This window comes from Apaloderma vittatum, unplaced genomic scaffold (genome assembly GCF_000703405.1).
Source record: "Apaloderma vittatum isolate BGI_N311 unplaced genomic scaffold, ASM70340v1 scaffold22770, whole genome shotgun sequence".
Lineage (NCBI taxonomy): Eukaryota > Metazoa > Chordata > Aves > Trogoniformes > Trogonidae > Apaloderma > Apaloderma vittatum.
Window position 1 is genome coordinate 38,251 of NW_009696562.1, and position 20,431 is coordinate 58,681.

At 41.3% G+C, this 20,431-nt stretch overlaps 1 protein-coding gene across 1 annotated transcript in view; it reads left to right on the forward strand.

The window, feature by feature from the left end:
• NFKB1 (nuclear factor of kappa light polypeptide gene enhancer in B-cells 1) overlaps positions 1–19,362 on the forward strand; it is a 45,899-nt gene extending 26,537 nt beyond the window's left edge. The window contains exons 11-23 of the mRNA XM_009875470.1: positions 1,321–1,440; positions 2,486–2,575; positions 3,496–3,690; positions 6,339–6,480; positions 9,763–9,877; positions 11,215–11,416; positions 12,602–12,771; positions 13,622–13,724; positions 14,984–15,111; positions 16,507–16,573; positions 16,869–17,041; positions 17,179–17,356; positions 18,507–19,362. Coding sequence (XP_009873772.1) covers positions 1,321–1,440; positions 2,486–2,575; positions 3,496–3,690; positions 6,339–6,480; positions 9,763–9,877; positions 11,215–11,416; positions 12,602–12,771; positions 13,622–13,724; positions 14,984–15,111; positions 16,507–16,573; positions 16,869–17,041; positions 17,179–17,356; positions 18,507–18,694 — 1,871 coding nt within the window. The 3' untranslated portion in view covers positions 18,695–19,362. The remainder of the gene's footprint in view (positions 1–1,320; positions 1,441–2,485; positions 2,576–3,495; positions 3,691–6,338; positions 6,481–9,762; positions 9,878–11,214; positions 11,417–12,601; positions 12,772–13,621; positions 13,725–14,983; positions 15,112–16,506; positions 16,574–16,868; positions 17,042–17,178; positions 17,357–18,506) is intronic.
• Positions 19,363–20,431: the final 1,069 nt, after the last annotated feature.

Sequence of the window (20,431 nt, forward strand, 5' to 3'; positions counted from 1 at the left end):
GAGTAAAATTAATTCGATGTTGTTAGGTGCATTGACAAATCCCCTATACAACCAGGTCATGAAATTACCATTTAGGGACTGGTTTTTTCACTTGTTGCAAGTGTTCATACAAACTTAGACACGTGTATGTGGATTTTTTGTTTGTTTCTCTGACTAGATTGCTCTCTAGAATTTTCTCTCCTCCTCAGTGTGAGTATGCCTGGCCCATGCATGCATGTGTACTTACAGATCACATATGCCTGGAAATAATGCACTTGTACTTTTTAGCGTACTGTTTCATGTATTCAGCTATGTCATTTGATTCAGTGACTGATGTGCCTTGTGCATGAAATTTTGTTTGTCATATGGCTGTTGAAAACTATTAGATTGTTTGATGATGGAAGGATATTTTGTTCTTTCTTTGACAGTTCTACTGGATTTTAACTCGTGTAATGTTTGTATCCTTGTTTCTGTAGCTTCTGTCATGACATTTTCCCTTTCCTCAGCCACTGGGATATTTCTTTTAAATCTTAATGTTTTGCTTCTTAGAGGGCTAAGTATTATTTTGTACTTAGACTATAAAACATTTAGACTGTTTTTCTGCTGCTGCTCAGCATGGTTTGACAGTATTATGGCCTGCCTGAAAATAATCTGTCTTTATTCTTCTGACTTTTCTAATAAGTTAGGTAAATCATTTCAACTAAACATTTTTTTCACCATTTCTTACCATCCTTCCCTTTACACAGAAGTTCAAAGGGCACTGCAGGTACTCCGCACTGTCAGAAGTCAAAGTGCCTTATGATTTGCTGACCCTTCGATAAAGGTCCATTTCTGAAGTAGATTTGCTTTGTAGAAGAGCCTGTGCTTATGTTCCACAAAGGCAAATTTTCCTGAACAACTTTGTGGTTCAGGGCACTTATGCTGGTTCATGACTTGGCTTAGACATGGAAGAATTTGGGGACCACTGAATTCCAGGGCTCTAAGTACCTGAGACACTAGTGAAGGAAACGCTGAGCTCCCTAAGACATCTGTGCACATTTCCTTCCAAGTCTGAGCACAAGGGAGCTGATGTAACTGAAGGGACCACGCAGGCCTAAGCGATGCTGGTGGTCTCATCGGGGACTTGGCACTACCTTGTTTCTCACAGGAATTCTTGCTGCTCCGTCATGTAGAAGTTTGTTCTGTTATTTGGAGCTTGAAGACAGTTGACTCTTCCACAGCCCTTTGCATGTTCCTTTACAAACTAGGAACCTTCAGTAATGCTGTCTGCATGCACATCCTCTTCTCTGTGTGGTTGCCAGTAAGAGTGACTCCTTATCCTGCCTATTCCTTCTAATTCAGATAAAGAAGAAGTGCAAAGGAAACGACAGAAGCTCATGCCAAACTTCTCTGATGGCTATGGTGGCAGTGGTGCAGGAGGCGGCGGCATGTACGGAGCAGGAGGTGGTGGTGCTGGCTCTGGTAAGGCAGCAGTTTTGGGCAAAGAGGGGAAGGGGTTCTACTTTGAGAGCAGGACAGATATTAAATATGATTTTTAAAACGTGATGAGAATTTCATCTCCTGGGTACACAAGACATGACTGACCTAACACTCCTGTCTTTGGTCCTCGTTTTACTTATTTCAGTCAAACATCTCCTTATTTTCTAAAAATTTCATCAGCTCTTTGCCTTCCTACTTGGATATAAGGCTCTAGGTGACGTTTTTCCTTCCTTGAAGCTTTAAGTCACAGGTAACACCTTGCTAGTTGAGGGAGTCTGTGTGAGGAGTCCATCACAGCTTTGTTGCTTCCTAGGGCCTCAAGGGCACTGAAATTCATGAGACAGCTCAGCTAAGTACCATCTTGGGTGTTTAAAATTCAAGAAGTTCTTAGCTGTTTCTGGGACCAGGGTTGGAATTTGGCAAATTAACCATGTTAGTGCGAAGAGAGTAGCTTTCTACTGTGTTCCATATGTTGAAGCTGGAGCATATCTGCATAAGGATTATAAGAGCATTCCTGTGATTCTTGAAGCAGAGCATTAAAAACCTGTAGAGCAGCGAATGTCATCTCAACCCCAGTACCTTTCTTTGCAAACTTCTTTTTTTTTTTTAATAGAGCGGAGGACAGAGCAGCAGTTTTCAAATTATTGTGTGTGTTGCTAGCCTTATTTCTTTAACATAACACCAGCGTCCAAATCGGTTGTAATCATGTTTTGAAAGTGTAGAGGTAGCTTTTGAAATCACAGACGAGTTTTAGATGACGCACACTAGTGCTACTACATTTGTGTGGTCTTATGGATGTTGAGACAGGGAGTGTCATTAGCCAACCATCTAGAATTTCTTTGGATTTTTGAAGGTGTCAGGGAGAGTTTCCCTTCAGTCTAGAAATTTTCTTTTAATCAATGGAATAAAGCAAGAAGGTATGTAGGAAACAAAATTTCAGTTCTTCAGATTCAGTGTTTTTCCAGATGGTGTTTTCATTGCTTTAGAGTGTAATTGCATTAATTCTTAATCTTTTTGTTTTCTTTAGGGTTCAGTTATCCTTCATACGGATACTCTACTTTTGGAGGGATGCATTTCCACCCTGGCACAACAAAGTCCAATGCTGGAATGAAACATGGTAACAGTAAAAATGTCGTTCTTGCAACAGTTGAATGGAGTTTGACCAGCTTTATTTTCTTCTACAATATAAGCTGAAGTGTTACACAGGTCTAGCTAAGTGTGCTGGGAAGGGCTTTTTTTTTTTTCCCTAGAATCAGTCTTTTTTGTAGAACTTCTGGCAGCAAAGGGGTTTGTGTAGGTTACACTGCCCTGCTTCTCTTTTATTCTCTCTGAGTCTACATTAAAAGTTGTGTGTGTTCCTTTACACTGCTGCCTCCGGAGAAGTAGTCCCTAAAACCCCTTCATGTGCTTTGGTTTATGTTTCAAGCAACAGCCCCTTCAGTTGCTTGAATGTGCTGAGCCAAGGACTACACCAGAAAAAAGGTATCTTTCTTTGTTGCCACAGTCTGGTGCTACACAGTAGCCCAGAGAAATAACATAAAAGCCAGTGGAAAAAATTAAGAATAAGGACATTCTTGGTTCCCTAAAATGGGAAAGTAATTTCAAATCTTCATAGAATCATTAAGGTTAGAAAATTCCTCTTAAGATTGTGTTGAGTACTCTGTAGTTATTTGCAAAGTATCAGGGATGAATTTTTTGTCAGAAAACTAAGTCTGAATAATTCTGCTAGATTTCCAGAGAATACTTGCAGTCTTGTAACCGTAAAGAGAGAGGTATATCTGTCGATACATATAAAAGTTCATCTTTAAAGCAGACACTGTCAGAAACATAACATCACTTTGGAGCAAGTTATATTGCTATGTCTGCCCGTGTGTGTTGGCATCTGGAGTGTTATGATTCACGAGTGTTTAAGGATAACATCTCTGTCCAAGTAAATTTTTGTATTGAGTTCTTTATGGTTTTGGCTAGTTGAGCTTTATCACTTGCATAAAAAAATCAAGAGTATTGGATACTAACAATACTAATTTTTGTTTGAAGGACTATCAAATAGCACAGCTGGACAAGATGGCAAGAGCTCTGATGTACAAAGTGACAAGTGGGACGTGAAACATGATGTGAAAGCAGAAACTATGGAGAGGAGTGAGTGCAGAACCTCTGGTGATAATGAGGAGGAGAAGGATGCTGTTTTGTCCTGTAAAACTGAAGTAAATGAAGCAGATTGCAGGTGGCCAGGTAAGTGAACAAGTAAAGGCGTTTAGGATAGATCAAGCTGCAGTACAGGCAGAGCTGCTGTTAAAGGCCTGGAAACTCCATAAACTTCAGCTTGCTGTTCTCAGAATATATAATGCTTCCTGGAGGAAACAGGAGGGATTCCATTCACCCAAATCTAAGGTCCCTCCCCACCCACAGTTCTGTAGATAATCTTCCACTGGGCAACTGAGCTTCTGCTTGTCACGAAAGGAGAAGAGATAGCTTAGCCAGCTGGGCACATTTAAAGCTGCGTTACAATAAACCTGTATGAGGAACACTGACAACAGTGAAGGTACGTGGAATACAGTCCAGCAGTTGGCTTTTGATACTTGAAGGGCCTTAATGGATGAGTAAAAGGATGTTGCTGTGATGGTTGCAGTAGTTCTTCTCTGCAATTTTACTGTTAAATTGCAGGCAAAGTAGCGTTAAAGGCTTGAATTTAAAATGTAAATGTATCTGTTCCCATGTGACAAATACCCAGTCAAATAACACTGTTGGATAGCAAAGTCTTATTCATCAAACAAAAGAGGAGGAAGGCAAGAGTAGTCGGTGGAAATGGTTCAGCCATTGGAGTTGTAAAATACATGAAGACTACAAATCACCCTTCCCCAGATAATGAGACTTCCTTTACCTGGATTGTTTTTTAAAGGAGTTGGTGGTCGCTTTTTAAAGGATTTGAGTAATCATGCTTCTCATAAAATTAAGAAAAAAAAATCTGGGCTAGAGAAACATGTTAGTGGTAGGAATTGAGCAGGAAGGAATTTTTTTGTTTTGGCTTTTCTGAAGCACAAAGTGATCTAGACCACTTTTGTTGTTCCCTTCCTGGTCAGGGAGAGGGCACAGTTGTCTCGTGCCTATCAGCCCTGTGTGACACTTGCTGTTAACAGCACTAGGAACTGTGGCCTGGGAAACCAAAGTTGTGTAGTAGATGGACTGTAGCTGTGAAAACCTCCAAGGTGTGGCTTCCTGTGACCTGAGAAAGAGACAGTGCTCCTGAGGAAAGCTAAAAAACTCACTGTTTGCAGTTCTGGTTGCAATAAATCCTGTGCCTGATTCAGAGAGCAAAATCTTTTGCCAACATATGAAGAAATAATAATGTCCATTTAACGATTACCAAGGAGTGGCCTAAATTGTTGTCCTGGTTGCCGAGTAATGAACGTTGTAGGGAGGAAGTTGACTATTTCTTTTCTTTTTCTGTTATAATGACATGAAAATAGACAATTCCAAGCAGAATAGATGCAGAACAGTCTTCATGAAATAGCTACTGCAGTTTAGAACACTGGACTAAAGGATGGTATCCTGTAGTATAGTAAAGGCTTGCTAGTGGTATAGTAAAGGATGTGCTTGCTATGGGAAACCAGGGAGATTCAGCATCCAGTTTTTTGGTCTCTGGAAATGTCAATAGTGAGAAAAGACTGAATTGCTTTACCTCAGATATATATCCTGAACATAACATCCATTTAATGCTATTATTTAGTGTCAAGAGGGAGATAGCAAATATAAATGTATTGGCCTGGGCATATAGCATAGGAACACCATGGCGATGTATTGGCTAGAAGAATAAGCTTTGTGGATAGCTGAGTAAGTCTTTGGCTTACAGAAAGGATGTGTTCATGTTCCTCAGGGACACACTTCTGACCCAGCCTAAAATCCTGGTTTTGTGTAGCTGGAAGTCCTGGGTTTTCTCTGCTGATATGTGCTTTAAATGCCAAAATCTGTTTTACATGTTTGCTCTTAATAATTTCTAACCTTACAAGGTTTTATAGAAACAGGAAACTGTTCAAAATACAGGCTGGTTTCAGATGATACTGCTTCCCAGAATGATGACTGTGGTTTGAAAGTTCATCTGTTTCATTTTTGCTAGTTTCTCACTGATATAGAACCACAAAGGTATCCACAGAGCAGCTAGAGTGACTTTTTTCCACAAATGAGTTTCTTTCCTCCCCTTTCTCTCTTCTGCCTCTCTTCCACGACAAATTTTCCTTTTTGAAGTTTCAGTGTAGATCTTATAAATCTAAAATTAAGGTACTACAAATACTAAGCATTGTAAACACTGAAATTTAAACAGGTGAACAGACTCTCTGCGCTGGTGCTGTAAAGCAGGAGAGACTGCATGATTTGAGTCGGAGAGGGGGCACAAAGCCCCGCATTTATTCTGTAGCTTTTCTGTGAGTTTCTGTGCAGTATTCAACAGGTTACTTAGGCTTCTTGTGCCTCAGTTTCCTCAAGACTGAACAACTCAGAACCGCAAGGGAGGTTCTTTTAAGTGCTCTATGGACAAGAGTCTTGAGATGCTGCTTCTGTCTAAAGTAAATCCAAGTTGCTGCTCTTTTTTCTGATTACACACAAGTGTGCCTTAATAGAATTAATTTGATGCCAAAGGTAGCTTCCACAGTTTGACTGCTCTCAGGAAAAAAAATGCTCAGTGTGCACCTCGTTTTATTTCCAGAGGACTCATTTCCCTCTATCCTTACCTCTCAGGAGTAATTAGCAACCTGTTTCAGTGAATCAGTAAATAACGCTTGGTGTTCTGCACTTCGTATTTCTTTGGCAACACAAATGCCTGTTCAAAGAAGGTGGTGCTGCAAGGAAGACAGCCGAACTGATGAAGACAAAACTTTGTGTTGCAGATGGTCTGTTCCTGGAAAAGGCCATGCAGCTTGCCAAGCGTCACTGCAACGCTCTCTTCGATTATGCCATAACTGGAGATGTGAAGATGCTGCTGGCTGTTCAGCGCCATCTCACTGTTGTCCAGGATGACAATGGAGACAAGTAAGTTTTCTGTGAGGCCATTACTTGCTGGCTTGAAAGTCATGTTTTTGATGGCAGAATGGTGTAGTCAGTTTGTTCTGTCCCCTGTGGGTGCCGGTCATGAGTTTCAGCACTGTCTTAATCAGGTAAATACTGTTCTCCTTCGGGCTGTTTGGGTAGAGATACAGCTGCGATTTACAAATTTTTGTTGGATTTGCAGAAAAGGTCACTCACTCCACAAAGTTCATTGATCCAGTACCTATCAGAAAGTAATCTGGTCATTGAGGGTATGTTGAACTTGTTATGAGTTGGTCTGTCTGTCAAAATCTTGACTGACCATTAAGTGCTGTGCTTGGGCATGACACACAGTTGATGGGGATCCTCAGCTTTGTGCCAGAGGGGAGTGCCCTGCTCTTGGATCTCTTCAAGTCCTTAAGTCTTCGTAGAAGCTTTAAGTTTCAGATGCACCAGGAGATGGTAGAAACAATAGCTGGTGCGTCCATACTGGTTTTCTTCCAGTGACACCAAATTGTTCTCAGAGTGTTTTGCTCTTGCTTACGTCTGTGCTGTATTGTTGTCTTCTAAGAGGTCGCACGGATGTTTATGGCAGACTTGCCTGCTAATACTTGCTCATCAGCCCTTCAATAGTGTGAGCTGGAGTAGAAATCCATTTTGCCCCTCTACAGCTGTGTAGATTCTGTGGGATTCAGAGTGTGAAATACGGTGAGGAACTAATGATGAGGAGTTACTTAAAAGCAAATTCAGTGGAAGTGGCTCTGAACACATGCAAAGATAATCTCTTGAAAAAGCATGTGACATTTATCACATCCTCACTTTTTAGCCGGCGGGCTTTGGGCAGGCCTCACACAATTACTTACATTTCCTTAAATTGCAGTATTTTGTACAGTAGAAGCCAAATATGCCTCAAGGTGTCCAGCTAGATGGAAGATTACCAAGCAACTGAGACGCGCTATCTTGCTGTTTGATTACACTCCTATTTCTGTAAAAATAGGTCTCAGATTACTGATAAACAGCGTACATTAAGGACTACAAGATCAGAGGTGGCTGCTCTACCTACTTTGCTTTCCAGTTGGCAACCTAATGCCTGCTTTGAGGAAAGCAGGAGTATGAACAAGGCAGGAGCTAGCAACAAAATTGGGTAGCACTTTGGATAATACAGCTTCTGTGTTGGTTTTTTTAAAAAAAGGATGCAGTAGAGGAGTATTGAGCAAGCAGGACCTGCATTTATATATCAATAACATACCCCTCAGATCTGGACTTGCAGGACATTTCAAAAAAGTCAAAATACTTTTCAGAGTGATGGTGAATAGTTGTTTTCTTCCTGAATCAAGTATTGCCCACAAGTATGTGAGGCTCAAGCTCGTGTTGCTTTTCTCCTGGGATGGATTTTAGTCTGTGAGCATCTAATGCATCTAAATCACTCTGCAGCTTTTTAGCAGAACAAAGTTTTGGTGTCTGTCTTCTAGCTCTCTCCCAGGAGCTGTTAAAAAAAAAAAAACAACCAAAAAACAAACCAACAAAAAACCCTCATAAATCAATTTTCCTAATTTTCACTTTCATCATTAAAATTATATGGCAAAACCTAAAAAATTTTGCTTTAAGCCTTTAAAGAAATGTTGCTGTCAACAGTTTTGCCTGTCTTTCATCAAATCGGTATGTAGGGAATGAAAATACCTTTAATGGGACCCTGTATGGTGTTCTATGACTTCGAGACAAAATATGTTAATATGTGGTTAGTGTATATTTACAGTGGTCACTCCGTAACACTGGCTCTTACTGCATTTATACCGGTACCGCTGCTCTCGAGAATTACAGCACTTCCCCTCCACAGCAGTTCCAAAAGGCACTTTTTTTTTTTTTTTTTTTTTTTTTTAAAAAAATGTAGGACTGCTTGGGAAGTGGAATTGGCTGAACTTTCATGGTCTGTTTAGTATGTCTTTACAACATCATCACATGTAGCGGCAGGCTAAAATTAAAATACACGAAAGAGACCTAAAGGCAGTAGAAGAGCAAAATCATTTCTGAATTGAGATTTGGAAATAAAATGTCAGCATGACAGAGCATAATAAGAAGCATCTACCAGAGAGCAAACAGCTCTTTTGCCATAGTGGTGGGACTGTTGAACAGCACAGGAGAGGTGAAGGAGAGAAGGTGCCATGGTACTGCCTGTAGCGGTGTCCAGAGCCAATAAAACAGGCCCTTTGAGGGCGAGTTTGGTTTAGAAATCACTTTTTTTTCCCCTTTTTAAAGTATCTTCTGGGTTTGAGTACTCTCAGTCTCAATTTCAAGACAACTCTACGCCTCAAATGGCAAGGAACTTCTTATTTTTCTGATGAAAGTGTAGATCTATATTCAGGGATTTCTGGAGCAGCGTAACAAACACACAGCGTCTCCTGTGTTCATGGTGTGTGTCAGCAGCAACATGCGAAAGAGGTGAGTGCAGGAGTTGCCCAGCTTCTGTTCAGGGAGAGCTTGGCAAGATATATTTCAAAACCAAGGGAGGGACTTTGAAGTAAGTCTCGAGGGAACAAGATAAATTTGGAGAGGGGCGATGGGATTCACGACTTGCTTGCTTCCTGGTGTCGTTTGGAGTCTGCTGCTCTGGCTGGTGCGAAGAACCTGGCTCTGGAGAAGAGCACAGGAAAGGCACTGGATTAACCCAGTAGAGGTGGTGAAGTGTCTTGCTCTGCAGTCACTCCTGTCCCAAACAGGTTTTTCCTTTGGCATGACGTCTCTAGCCACTGCAGCAAATCCTGTGGCTGTTAGTCACCGGGCTTGAGTCCTTGGTCATTTTCCTCTTTGAAAATGAAGAAAAGAAAAACCCACAGATCTGGGGAAACCCCCAAGGGAAAATCTGCCTCAGTGGCAGAGATGCCTGTGGAAATTCTGAAGGAAGGTTTTAACAGGAAGAGATTTTCGTGTGCTGCATAATTCATGAAAAAACAAACCAGCAAAGAAGCTGGGGATTTCAACAAGTTTTGAAACAATTACTTTGTGCTACAAAATTTGTATTTATTAGACTAGTAGTGAAGTTGTGATCAGGATGAGCATCCTGAGTCAGCTTCTGTGATTAAAGGGTTAAACACAGTTAACTTCTGCCTAGCTGCTTTTAATGTTTGGATTTATTTTAGGTAATGGCATTTAGTGCTGAAATTATGTCCTCTAATAGTCCAGTGTTTATTTCAGTTAGAATTCAATCAGATCTACAGAAAAACCTTAAAATTGTTATAATAAATTTGAAAATAGTGTGAACTTGTTAATCTGTTTTCTGTTTTGTTTCAGTGTCCTTCATTTAGCAATAATCCACCTTCATACTGAGCTGGTGAAAAACCTCTTGCAAGTGATGCCTGATTTGAATTATAATGACATCATTAACATGAGAAATGACCTTTATCAGGTGCGAAGTTTTGGTGGTATAAGCATGGTTGATTTTTCAGGCAATAAAAAAGAAATGGCACAGCTTACCCTCTCTTTTGCACCCATATCAGACTGTAATTCAAACAAGTTTAGAAGCACAAAGGTATATTGTAAGCTGGTGGAAGAGTAAGAGCATGTTTTCACTGTTTTAGTTCATAACTCCCCTTAGTGTTAACAGAAACGTTTCCATGGGTTAATTATAGACCAGGCCGAAAACACAAAATTCGTCACGTCTTCATTATTCAGCTCCTCTGTTACTAAGCCAGCGGGGTTGATTACAGCGTGCCAGCTCTGGGCTCTTTTGACTCTTCTATCGCAGGATAACTCGGGGTCATGAGTCAGTTGCTATGTCATCAGTTATCTGTAAGCACATGGAAGTTTTACCAAACTATGTTCTTCCTGTAGCCCAGATGATGTTTGCACCCATCATATGAGCACCAAAATTTTGCTTTCATTTCTAGATTTACATTACAGCAAAACAAAAAAAAAAAAGCCCAGCCTCATGTCTTTTACCTAGTAGGAAAAGATCTCTTAAATGCCAGGTGCAATTCTGTCTTCACTGAGGACAGAGTCTTTTCCAGATGCTTACTGTTTAAATACATACATTTCTGAGTATGTGCTGCATGATGCTGTTCGCTGGCAAGACTGTCAAGAACACAGTATACAGTCAGCCTTTGGAAATACTTGTAACTGCTCAGCTCAAGAGCCTCTCAGTGCTGCAGGTGTCTTTGCACAAAAATGGAGAAGGTGCGGATAGAATCAGCTAGCTAAACCCAGGCTGTGTAAAGGCACAGAACAGCAGTTTTTTCTTCTTTTCTGTGCAGTCACTTTGAGGGAAATCCTAAACTCATGGCTGCAGACCTCCTATTCGGGAGAAAAACTAGAGCATAGTTCAGTGGCAAAGGCAGATCTGAGCAGCCCTGGAAAGTGTGTGTGCTTCCTCTGTGGCATGAACGTGGCTACGGGGCAGCTGGGAGCAGGGTTACAGCATCTGGAGTGTGCAGGGATTATCTAATTTCCCAAGTCCCTTGCAATACTTGAATAGCCAGGTCAGCTTATAAAGTAGGCAACATCTTTGTTCCTCCCAAAGTCCAACCGCTGACACTGGCAAGGCAGCTTTTATTTCCAGTAAGTAGAAACCCTATGTGTAGCACACAGTAGGAAAAAAATGTGCACGTATGCAGGCTTTTCATTTCTGTTAGCTTTGAAGCAGAGCAGCGTCTTCTCACGCCAGGAGCTTTTCTGGATTTAAGAGATCTCCGTGGCAGTGATGTGGCTGTTGCTTCTCTTCTCACGGCTCGCTTCTCTCCCTTCTAGACCCCCTTGCACCTGGCAGTAATCACTAAGCAGGCAGAGGTAGTTGAAGACTTGCTGATGGCTGGAGCAGATGTCAGCCTTCTGGATCGCCACGGTAATTCTGTCTTACATTTAGCTGCTACCGAAGGAGACGACAAGATTTTGAGTCTGCTCCTCAAGCATAAGAAGATATCTCCAATGGTCGACCTTTCCAATGGTGAAGGTATGGAAAGATAATGGTTGCATTTTACACTGATCTACTGGGCAAGCACGCCTCAGTTCCTGCCAACACGATGTTTCTGCTCAGGCAGACGCAGACCCATTTTGCGTGTGTTGTCCTTGGCTTTTATATCCTTACAGCCACAGATGAGAGAACACAAGACATGTAGGTTTTCTGGTTACACAGAACATAACGATTGGTAATGGCATAACACGGTGTGGATGTCCATTTTTCTTACTGTATATTCTCTTAAATCTCATAGAACTTCAAGCACTGTGCTCTTCCTAAGACACCCTATGCAACGACTGTTTTTTTAAAAAATACCCCCGGAAGAAAATGTTTGTTCCTCATCTCTAGTGAATTAAATCCTCTCTAGTGAATTAAAATCTAGTGAATTAAATAATTTCCAGACCAGTGTTGAGTTTCTGGTATTTTGTGGCCACAGAGAATTGGAGCCTATAAAATAGCCATAAAGACACGACTTCCATTTTTCAGTGGCAGGGATCATTTAAATTTAGTGCTTCTGCTCTGGTAAATTGTAAAACGCCTCACCTAAAAATATCACTATGGCACTCCAAAAAACTGTGTTAAGCTCCACGGAGAGAGGGATTTTTTTGTTGTTGTTGATTTGGGGTTGTTTTTTGTTTGTCTGATTTTTTAAATGCAAGGCCTTATTCTTCTCTTTTTGAGCTGGTGCAGGTAATCTTGAGGTGATAGGGCAGTGTGCTGATGATCTTACAGGAGGCTGATATTGAAATACACCAATTATTCTCCAGACTGTTTCCAGAAGAGATGTTCAGTAGCAGGGTACCTACTTGATTAGTACCAAGATGCAGATTTTCTTTGTAAGCCTACTCTCCTTTGAGGCAGAGATGCTCTAGGTGAGCTTTTCAGTTCCCGCCTTCTGTCCCACCTTGCAGACGGCTGATTTAGGGTGGTTTTTTTATGCATGGCTTTGACTTGCCGTTAATAACACAACTAGTTCAATTTATGCATAAAGAACATTTTTATTATCATCACCTTTAGTGTATAAGTAGACAAAATAAGTCACTTCTGCTCAGATAACTACAGTAACTCTCACTCATTTTACAATTTTCATAGATGTGGCCACTTCAAAACTCATTACTCTGACATTTCTGTATTTTTCAAGTATTAATGCACATCACTGATGGGTTTGGTTTTGTGTAGGTCTCAGTGCAATTCACATGGTGGTGATGGCAAATAGCATGTCCTGCCTCAAGCAGCTGATTGCTTCTGGAGTTAATGTCAATGCTCAGGAACAAAAATCTGGACGAACTGCATTGCATTTAGCTGTTGAACAAGAGAACATCCCTTTGGCAGGCTGCCTTTTGCTTGAGGTAAGGGCAGAACTTCTTTCTCCTGGGTCTTTTCACTTGTATATTTTAAAACTCTTTAAAATCATTAAGTGCTTCAGAGGAACAGAAGGAGTTTTCCTGTTCATTGACCTGATTATTTAAATTAGTATAACAGCAAAATCATTGCTGCTGTTACTTATTACTTGCTCAGCACTGCTGGTGAACCTTTAGCCCAAGTTGAGGCATTTACAGTTTGTGACCCTGACCTGACTGCTTAGACCGTGTTTGATGTGCACTGAGTAATCTCAGGAGCCAGGGAAACTGCTCACAAACAAGTCAATCACTTCATCGGTGTGAAGCAGAATGTGTGTACCAATGTGCGTAAAGACATAGTTGCGTACAGCTATAAACACTTGTCTTATCGCTTTAGCACCTCGATCCTCGTGTGCTCCATTGTACATTCCTGCAGCTCGCAGTAGGTTTTTTCGCTGGCCGTGCGGGAGCGTGTCGCCAACCCACCTGCTCTCTCTCCTGAGGAGCAGCAGGAAGGCAGTTGCGCGCACGCCAGGTCAGCCTGCAACCGCAGCAGGCAGTCGGATGGCAGAACTGTTACGTGGGCTGCAACGGGGCTTTTATCTACCTGACCGATTTGGGTTGATACCCTGTGCCTCCTGCTGTAGCACTGCGGCACACAACCACCATCTGTTCCTGCTGGCAGACAGCTGTAGTTACTAATTCCTTGTTTCCAGGCAATGATAAAACTTTTTAGGCAAATGGGTGTAGAAGGGTGCTTATTTGCACAGTAGCAATGTTTCTGCAGGCATGGCTCTCTGCAGCTGGTTTGTATAGACTAATAATGCTTTTCTTTTTTTGTTGTTCGACAAAAAATTAGGGTGATGCAGATGTGGACAGCACTACCTATGATGGGACCACTCCTCTTCACATAGCAGCTGGAAGGGGCTCTACAAAATTGGCAGCAGTTCTCAAAGCAGCAGGTATGAAAACAGATATTTTACTTTTGCAGTGACAGGTCAGGTTAGAAGGCTGCAAGCAGAGAAGAATGTGCCCATGAACTTGCTTAATGAGCAGAAGAAACCAATGTTAAAAGCGTAAGAGTTTGTTTCTCCTCGGGAAAGGCTACTTTCAGGTGCTGCGCTATGTTTTAGCACCATCTAATGGCTAAAAAAGCAAATTATGTTAAGAAAAAAATATCTCGAGCACTCTTGGCGCTTTTGTAGGTTTGGTGGTTTTTTATAGCTGAAGAAGCAGAGAAGAGGCCTCATTACATAGTTGGGATAAGTGTTGGACTCCTTTAAAAAACAAAAAAAATAGGTCACTGAAACATGAGCTTATTAGTGTCTCCTATTTCACATCACTGTGGAAGTTAGTTTTGAATATTTATCAGAACATCTTTTCACTTGTATTTAAACCTGCTTTTTTTTCCTTTGAAAGAGAAATTCAAGCCTCCCATTGCTCTGGCACTGTTGCTGGTCTTTTAATAATGCTCACACTTCCTCTGACACCATAAAAAGAAGCACCACACCATTGCTTCATCACATACATGCTATGCTGATATGAATCAGAGCTTGTTCTTATGGCCCTAATACTTACTTTGCTTCTCATTTTTTCCCTTTATAATGAAGAGCAGCATTATACAGTGATGTGCCAGTATTTAACTTTAGGTGATAATGTTACTTGATGACTTTATATAAAATGTAATTCAGCCTGAGTAGCTCAATTGAAAGCATGCCCTATGAAGAGCGGCTGAGGGAACTGCGTTTGTTTAGCCTAGAGAAGAGGAGGCTGAGAGGAGACCTTATTGCCCTCTACAACTACCTAAAAGGAGGCTGTAGTGAGGCTGGTGTTGGTCTCTTCTCTAAAATTAGTAATGATAGGATGAGGGGGAATGGCCTCAAGTTGCGCCAGGGGAGGTTTAGATTAGATATTAGGAAGAAATTCTTCACTGACAGGGTAGTTAGGCACTGGAACAGGCTGCCCAGGGAGTCGCCATCCCTGGAGGTGTTTAAAGAACGAATAGATGTGACACTTGAGGATATGGTGTAGTGGTTAGAGAAATGCTGGGAAAAAGGTTGGACTTGATGACCCTGGAGGTCCTTTCCAACCATAATGATTCTGTGATTCTGAATTAGCAGATTTGCCATTCAGGACTTAGTTAGCATACATATTTTAAATATTGTTGAAAAGCAATTTGAAGCGGTCTTTTTAGGAATTTTTTTGCATACCTGTTTTCCAGGTGCAAATCCTCACATTGAGAACTTTGAGCCATTGTTTGATCTAGAAGATGTGAAAGATGATAATGACGATGATGATGAAGGGATTGTGCCTGGAACGACACCACTGGATATGGCAGCCACCTGTGAGGTATGTGGTCTTTATTGGTTTTGGGTTTGTTTCTGCTGGGTTTTTTTACCCCTTTCACTGCATCCACAGTTACTTCAATGATGACAAACTACTACTTTGCCATTAAAAATTAAACTAATTCAGCCACAGCTCCCCTCTTCCCCAGTGAAATAGCACTGGAAGAAATCTCCACTTAACAGACTATTTCTGCTAACTAGGACTGACCAGGCACTTCTTGAAATAGTGGTACTACACTCTTCAGTAAGAAAAAGTATTTAGCTTGTTGTGCAGCATGTGGTTGAGGGCTCAGCCTCAGAGACACTCAAGGGGGTTGTGTTGCTGCCTGTTCTTCCAAATTGCAGACTGCATGTAGTGAAAATACACTCTTGTGTCCTTCCCAGACATTAGGCTGCATCATCCATGCTTTAGTTGCCAATTATGTGCAGTTGGTCTGGGATGGAGAGGTGTGGTACAAGCAGTCAGTGTCTCTCATCACATGGAGCTGGAGAATGGTACTTGCCTCAAGTGAAACATCTAACCCAGGCTTTGTTTTAAATTACTAGTTGCAGACAGGCAGTTCTTCACTTTAGCCACTGCTACAGCCACTTATTTACTGCAAAGATTTCCTCTGTATATTGAACAGAGCTGCCAGATGCCATAGCAAACAGGCAAGGGAGATTAACTTCTCAAGATTTCTCCCTCAAGCTTTGCACATGTCTTCATGTTTTTTTCTGTCCTAGGATCAGTATGACTAAAAATATTGCCCATTTACAGATGAATTAGGGCTTTATTCAATACTACTGAGACTTGTCAAGATAATGAACCCTAACCAGGTGTCATGTTTGCTGCTCCCTCCCTCCTTCTGCCTTCCCAATGGAATAGGGAGGAGAATAGAAAAAATAAAAAGCAGAACTCCTGAGTTGAGATAAGAGTGGTTTAATAACTAAAATAAAATAGGTAACAGGAATGAAAATTAATTTAACAAAACACAAGAGACAGCTAAATAAACCCCAAGACAAGACAGGTGATAAACAATGCAATTGCTCACCACCTGCTGACTGAGCAGTGATCCACCCCTCCCAGCCAACCTTCCTCCCAGTTTATACGTACTGAGCATCATGCTCAGGGGTACAGCAGGGACTGGCCCTCGGGCTAGTTCAGGTCAGCCATCCTGGTTATACCTCCCCAGCTTCTTGTGCACCTGCCCACTGGCAGAGCCTGAGAAACTCAAAAGGCCTTCATTTAGAATAAGAGCTACGTGGCAACAACTAAAACATCAGTGTGATACCAACATCATTCTCGCACTAAATGTAAACACAGCACTGTAACAGCCACGAGAAAGAAAATTAATTCTATCCCAGCTGAAACCAGGACACCAGGTTTCTGCCAAATACTGACTTTAATGTATTCTCTTAGGTGTATGACATACTAAATGGCAAACCCTACAAGTCAGCAGTGGTTTCGGAGGACTTCCTGGCACAAGGTAACATCTATAAAAACAACTTGACAATACCTCTCTAGTAACAGAGCACTAGAATTGTACTTGCAGAAGACATTGCCTTGTAAGAGCTTGTAGCTGACATGGGGAGGGAGAAGAGGCACCCTCCCACCCTCTCATTCATAGAATGAGTACATTTTCAATATTACTGCAATATATTATTAAACATAGGGATTTATGGACCATAAAATACTCTTTAATTTGGCTGTGTTTCTGCTTAGAAATGAACTCATGCATGTTTTGTATAAATAATAAACTGACATCTTTCTCTGTTCCCCAGGACATTTGAGGGAGCTGAATGAAAGTTCCAAGATGCAGCTTTACAAACTACTGGAATTGCCCAGTCCAAACAAAAACTGGTTCACTTTGGCACAAAAACTCGGTCTTGGCATACTTAATAATGCCTTCAGGTTGAGCCCTTCTCCATCGAAAACTCTGCTAGATAACTATGAGGTACTGTGGCTGTAACAAGTTATAAAGAACCCTCAGAGACATGTAGAGAAAGCTGTCCCCCTGCACAGCGAGACAGTGCAGCCCTTTGGTTTTAGCCAGCCTGGACGATGGCGAGCATTTGGTGTCTTCTCTCTTAGGTTTCTGGTGGTACGGTTCAAGAGCTGATCACTGCTTTGAGACAGATGGATCACACAGAAGCCATTGAAGTCATTCAGAAAGCGCTATCCATCTCACAAAGCCCATCCCACCTGAAGGGCAACGCAGCAAAAGCTCTTCCATCATCATCACCACCTGCCTTTGCAGATGGAGAGACAGGTAAAATTGACAGGAACATATCAAGAGCTCTATTTAAGATGTTTTTAAAATTCCTCCACCCCCCACCTTGGGCAACTGATAGATTGCATAGTTTCTTACACACAATGCCTGAGCTGCTTACCTGCTTCAGGAGTGTTTTACTGCAGCGTGACTTTCATGTCATAGACATATGCTATGCCCAGAAGAAGGGGGAAAAAAATGGACCATTTGAATCAGTAGCCCTACATTACAGCATTGATGATACCGCCTCTCTCTTCTAAAACATGGCCATTATTTACTGATGGTAACTGCTTCAATATATTGGGGATAAGTTTCAAAAGATAAACTAGGCAAGGATCACCCAGGCCTGTACTAGTACCATTACCTTTTGATGTTTTTTTTTCCTCCCCTCAGATAAACCAGAAGTTATTTGGGGTCATAAATTTCTCAGTAAGACTTTAATATTAAATTTCTCCTTCCGCAATGTGGGGCACCTTGGAATGAGCTAGTGTTCTATAGGCAGAGCAGTCAGGGATGGTTTAGGTTACAAGGGACCTCCAACAGTCGTGCTTGTCCAACTGCCTCCTCAGAGTAGACCCAATGTACTATTACATGAGGTTGCCTATGTCAGGTCCAGTTGATGTCCAGTCTTCAGTGATGGAGGTCCTATGGTAGTTTTGGGTAGAGGACTCTACTAACAGAAAAAGAGACGCTGTGAGAAGGCAGTAAGTCATCAGGGATGTTCAGTCGCTGCGTGGCTGTGTTAAGTAACAAAAAGCATTGTTTTTTTCTGATGCACTGTTGAAGGAGCATCATCCTGGAGCTGTATACTTCCACAGAGTCTGTGAATCTGACAATCTTTTACCCTGGTACTACCACACTGGGGCCAAATCCTGACTTGGTGCGTTGTCAGCACGTGTGTCAGCAAAGCTCTGGGCTTCTCAGACAATCCAAGCTCCAGCTGCAGTCGATCTCTGGGAGCAGATCACCTGCTTTGGTCAACTGAAACCATTCAGTGCAGCTTTTCTCATTATAATATCTGAAGTTAGAGCTATTTTCCTATAGAAGAGTTTTAACTCTACTCATTTCCATTCCTTAGGTTTTTCTGAAAGCAACATGACTGAAGCAACATATAAAACAATAATATATTTCCCTTTTCTCTCTCCCTCAGGTGAGTTTTATAATAGCAAATTTCAAGACAACGAAAGCACGTGTGACAGTGGTGTGGAGACCTCCTTCCGCAAACTGAGCTTTAGTTACTCAGACTCTCTGAACAGCAAGTCATCAGTAAGACTTAACAAAGTGACCTTGGGCTATGGACATGAAAGCTCAGTGCAAAGCAATTACATAGCCAACTAGTAACAGCAACCTGCAGTTACAGGAACAAGTGTGACATTTAAAATGAACATCAGTGTCATCCTGGCCAGAGGAAAGCAAGTTCCCAACCAAAAGCACGCTGAAGGAACTGCACGCGAACCCAAACCAACAACTTCAGCCATTGCTTCCTTCCACAAGTACACTTAATTTTACTCATTTACAAGCCATATACAATAACCAGGGTTCTACCACCATATTAATACACAGGACTGGACACTGGGACTGACTGAGCTTTTCTGGTTTGTGAGGATTTTCTTTAGAGATGAAAATCACTCCTTGTTAACGTGTATTATCAACTCACTTAAAAAGTGGTAAGGCACACAGAGCAATAAAAAACAGTTTCTAGCTGCTCTCTTCATAATTGTTGGAGCACAGTTGCATGAAAAAGCTCATAAAATAGCTGGCAAAGAACAATCATTACTTTAATCACAACCATGACAACTCAGAGAAAAGAAAATCCTAAAAAAAAAAAATCTTGTATATTTCACATAATGTATTTAAACTTAACCTTGGTGTCTCTTATTCAAAAAAAAAAAAATCAAGTTTGGCATTTTCCTATTTGTAAATAGTTTTTTTTAATACCTGTTCCTTTTTAAAAAAATGTGCTTTTTAAATGCTTATTTTTATTTTACTTTTATAATAAAAACCCAAAAATGAAATCTCTTGTCTAAGCTTGTTGAAATTTTTACATAACTTTCAAGTAGCTTTATTGGAAATTTATCATTTCAGTTTTAGGCATTGATACAAGATCCTGCTGATTTCCAAGTACTAAAATAAATAAAGGGTTGCAAGCCACCTGTCTTAAAACTTAAGTATCTTTTATGGGGGGAGACCAGGAACATCAGGTACTGCTGAGCAGGTCTTGCTGTGTCTGTGCTCTAGAACTAAAAGCCTCTTATTCATGGTCTCTTTGTTCCTTCTCTTAATCATGGCAGCAGAGAATCATTTACACTGAAACCAACAGTTCAGCATCTCAGCAGAACTCTGATGAGACAGCTCTCCCTTGAGCTATATAGAAACTCCTCTAGTAATTGTTCCTGAGCAAGTGTTTCTTCATGTCAGTTCTGAGCTGGTGAGTGTAACTGTTACAGATGTTGGTCCTACTAAGTCTTATATGGAGCAGGTATCAAATTTCATGACAACAAAAAACCTGAGAGCAGCATCTTACCGTTGTGGCTCGCTTGCAGCCAGTTCTCTTGGCACAAAAACGGAGCCTCACAGCATTGTTCTTGGCTCAGCTCAGTCTTCAGCAACCTGGGCGTCACTCCTGAGGAAACGAATAAAGATAATCCCTGAGAATTGTTACATTTGGAGCAGTAGTTACTGGAATCCATTGAATTATGAATAATGAAAGAAACATTCGTGAAATAATTTTACATGCAGCTGAGTTACGGAGTGTGTTAATTACTTCCAGAGAAATAAATGCCTAATAATAAAAATGCCATTCTTTCACTTTTTTGTGTATATAACTTACAGTGTCAAAGGCATATGGATTTTTTGTTCCACTAATGTATTTGTCCAGTGTTCTCTTTGCATTCTAGCTGCAACAGCAACAGGCAAAGGTTCTCATATTCTGGGGCCAGAGGAGCTTTCCGAGCTCCAGCAGATCCTGCTCTCCAAGTCCAATGCACCTTCTGCAGCCACAGAATTTCCAGCACAGCTCAAGGGGCTCCCAGAGACTGAGGTTTCTACAATCCTGCAGGTCACCACGGCACCCTG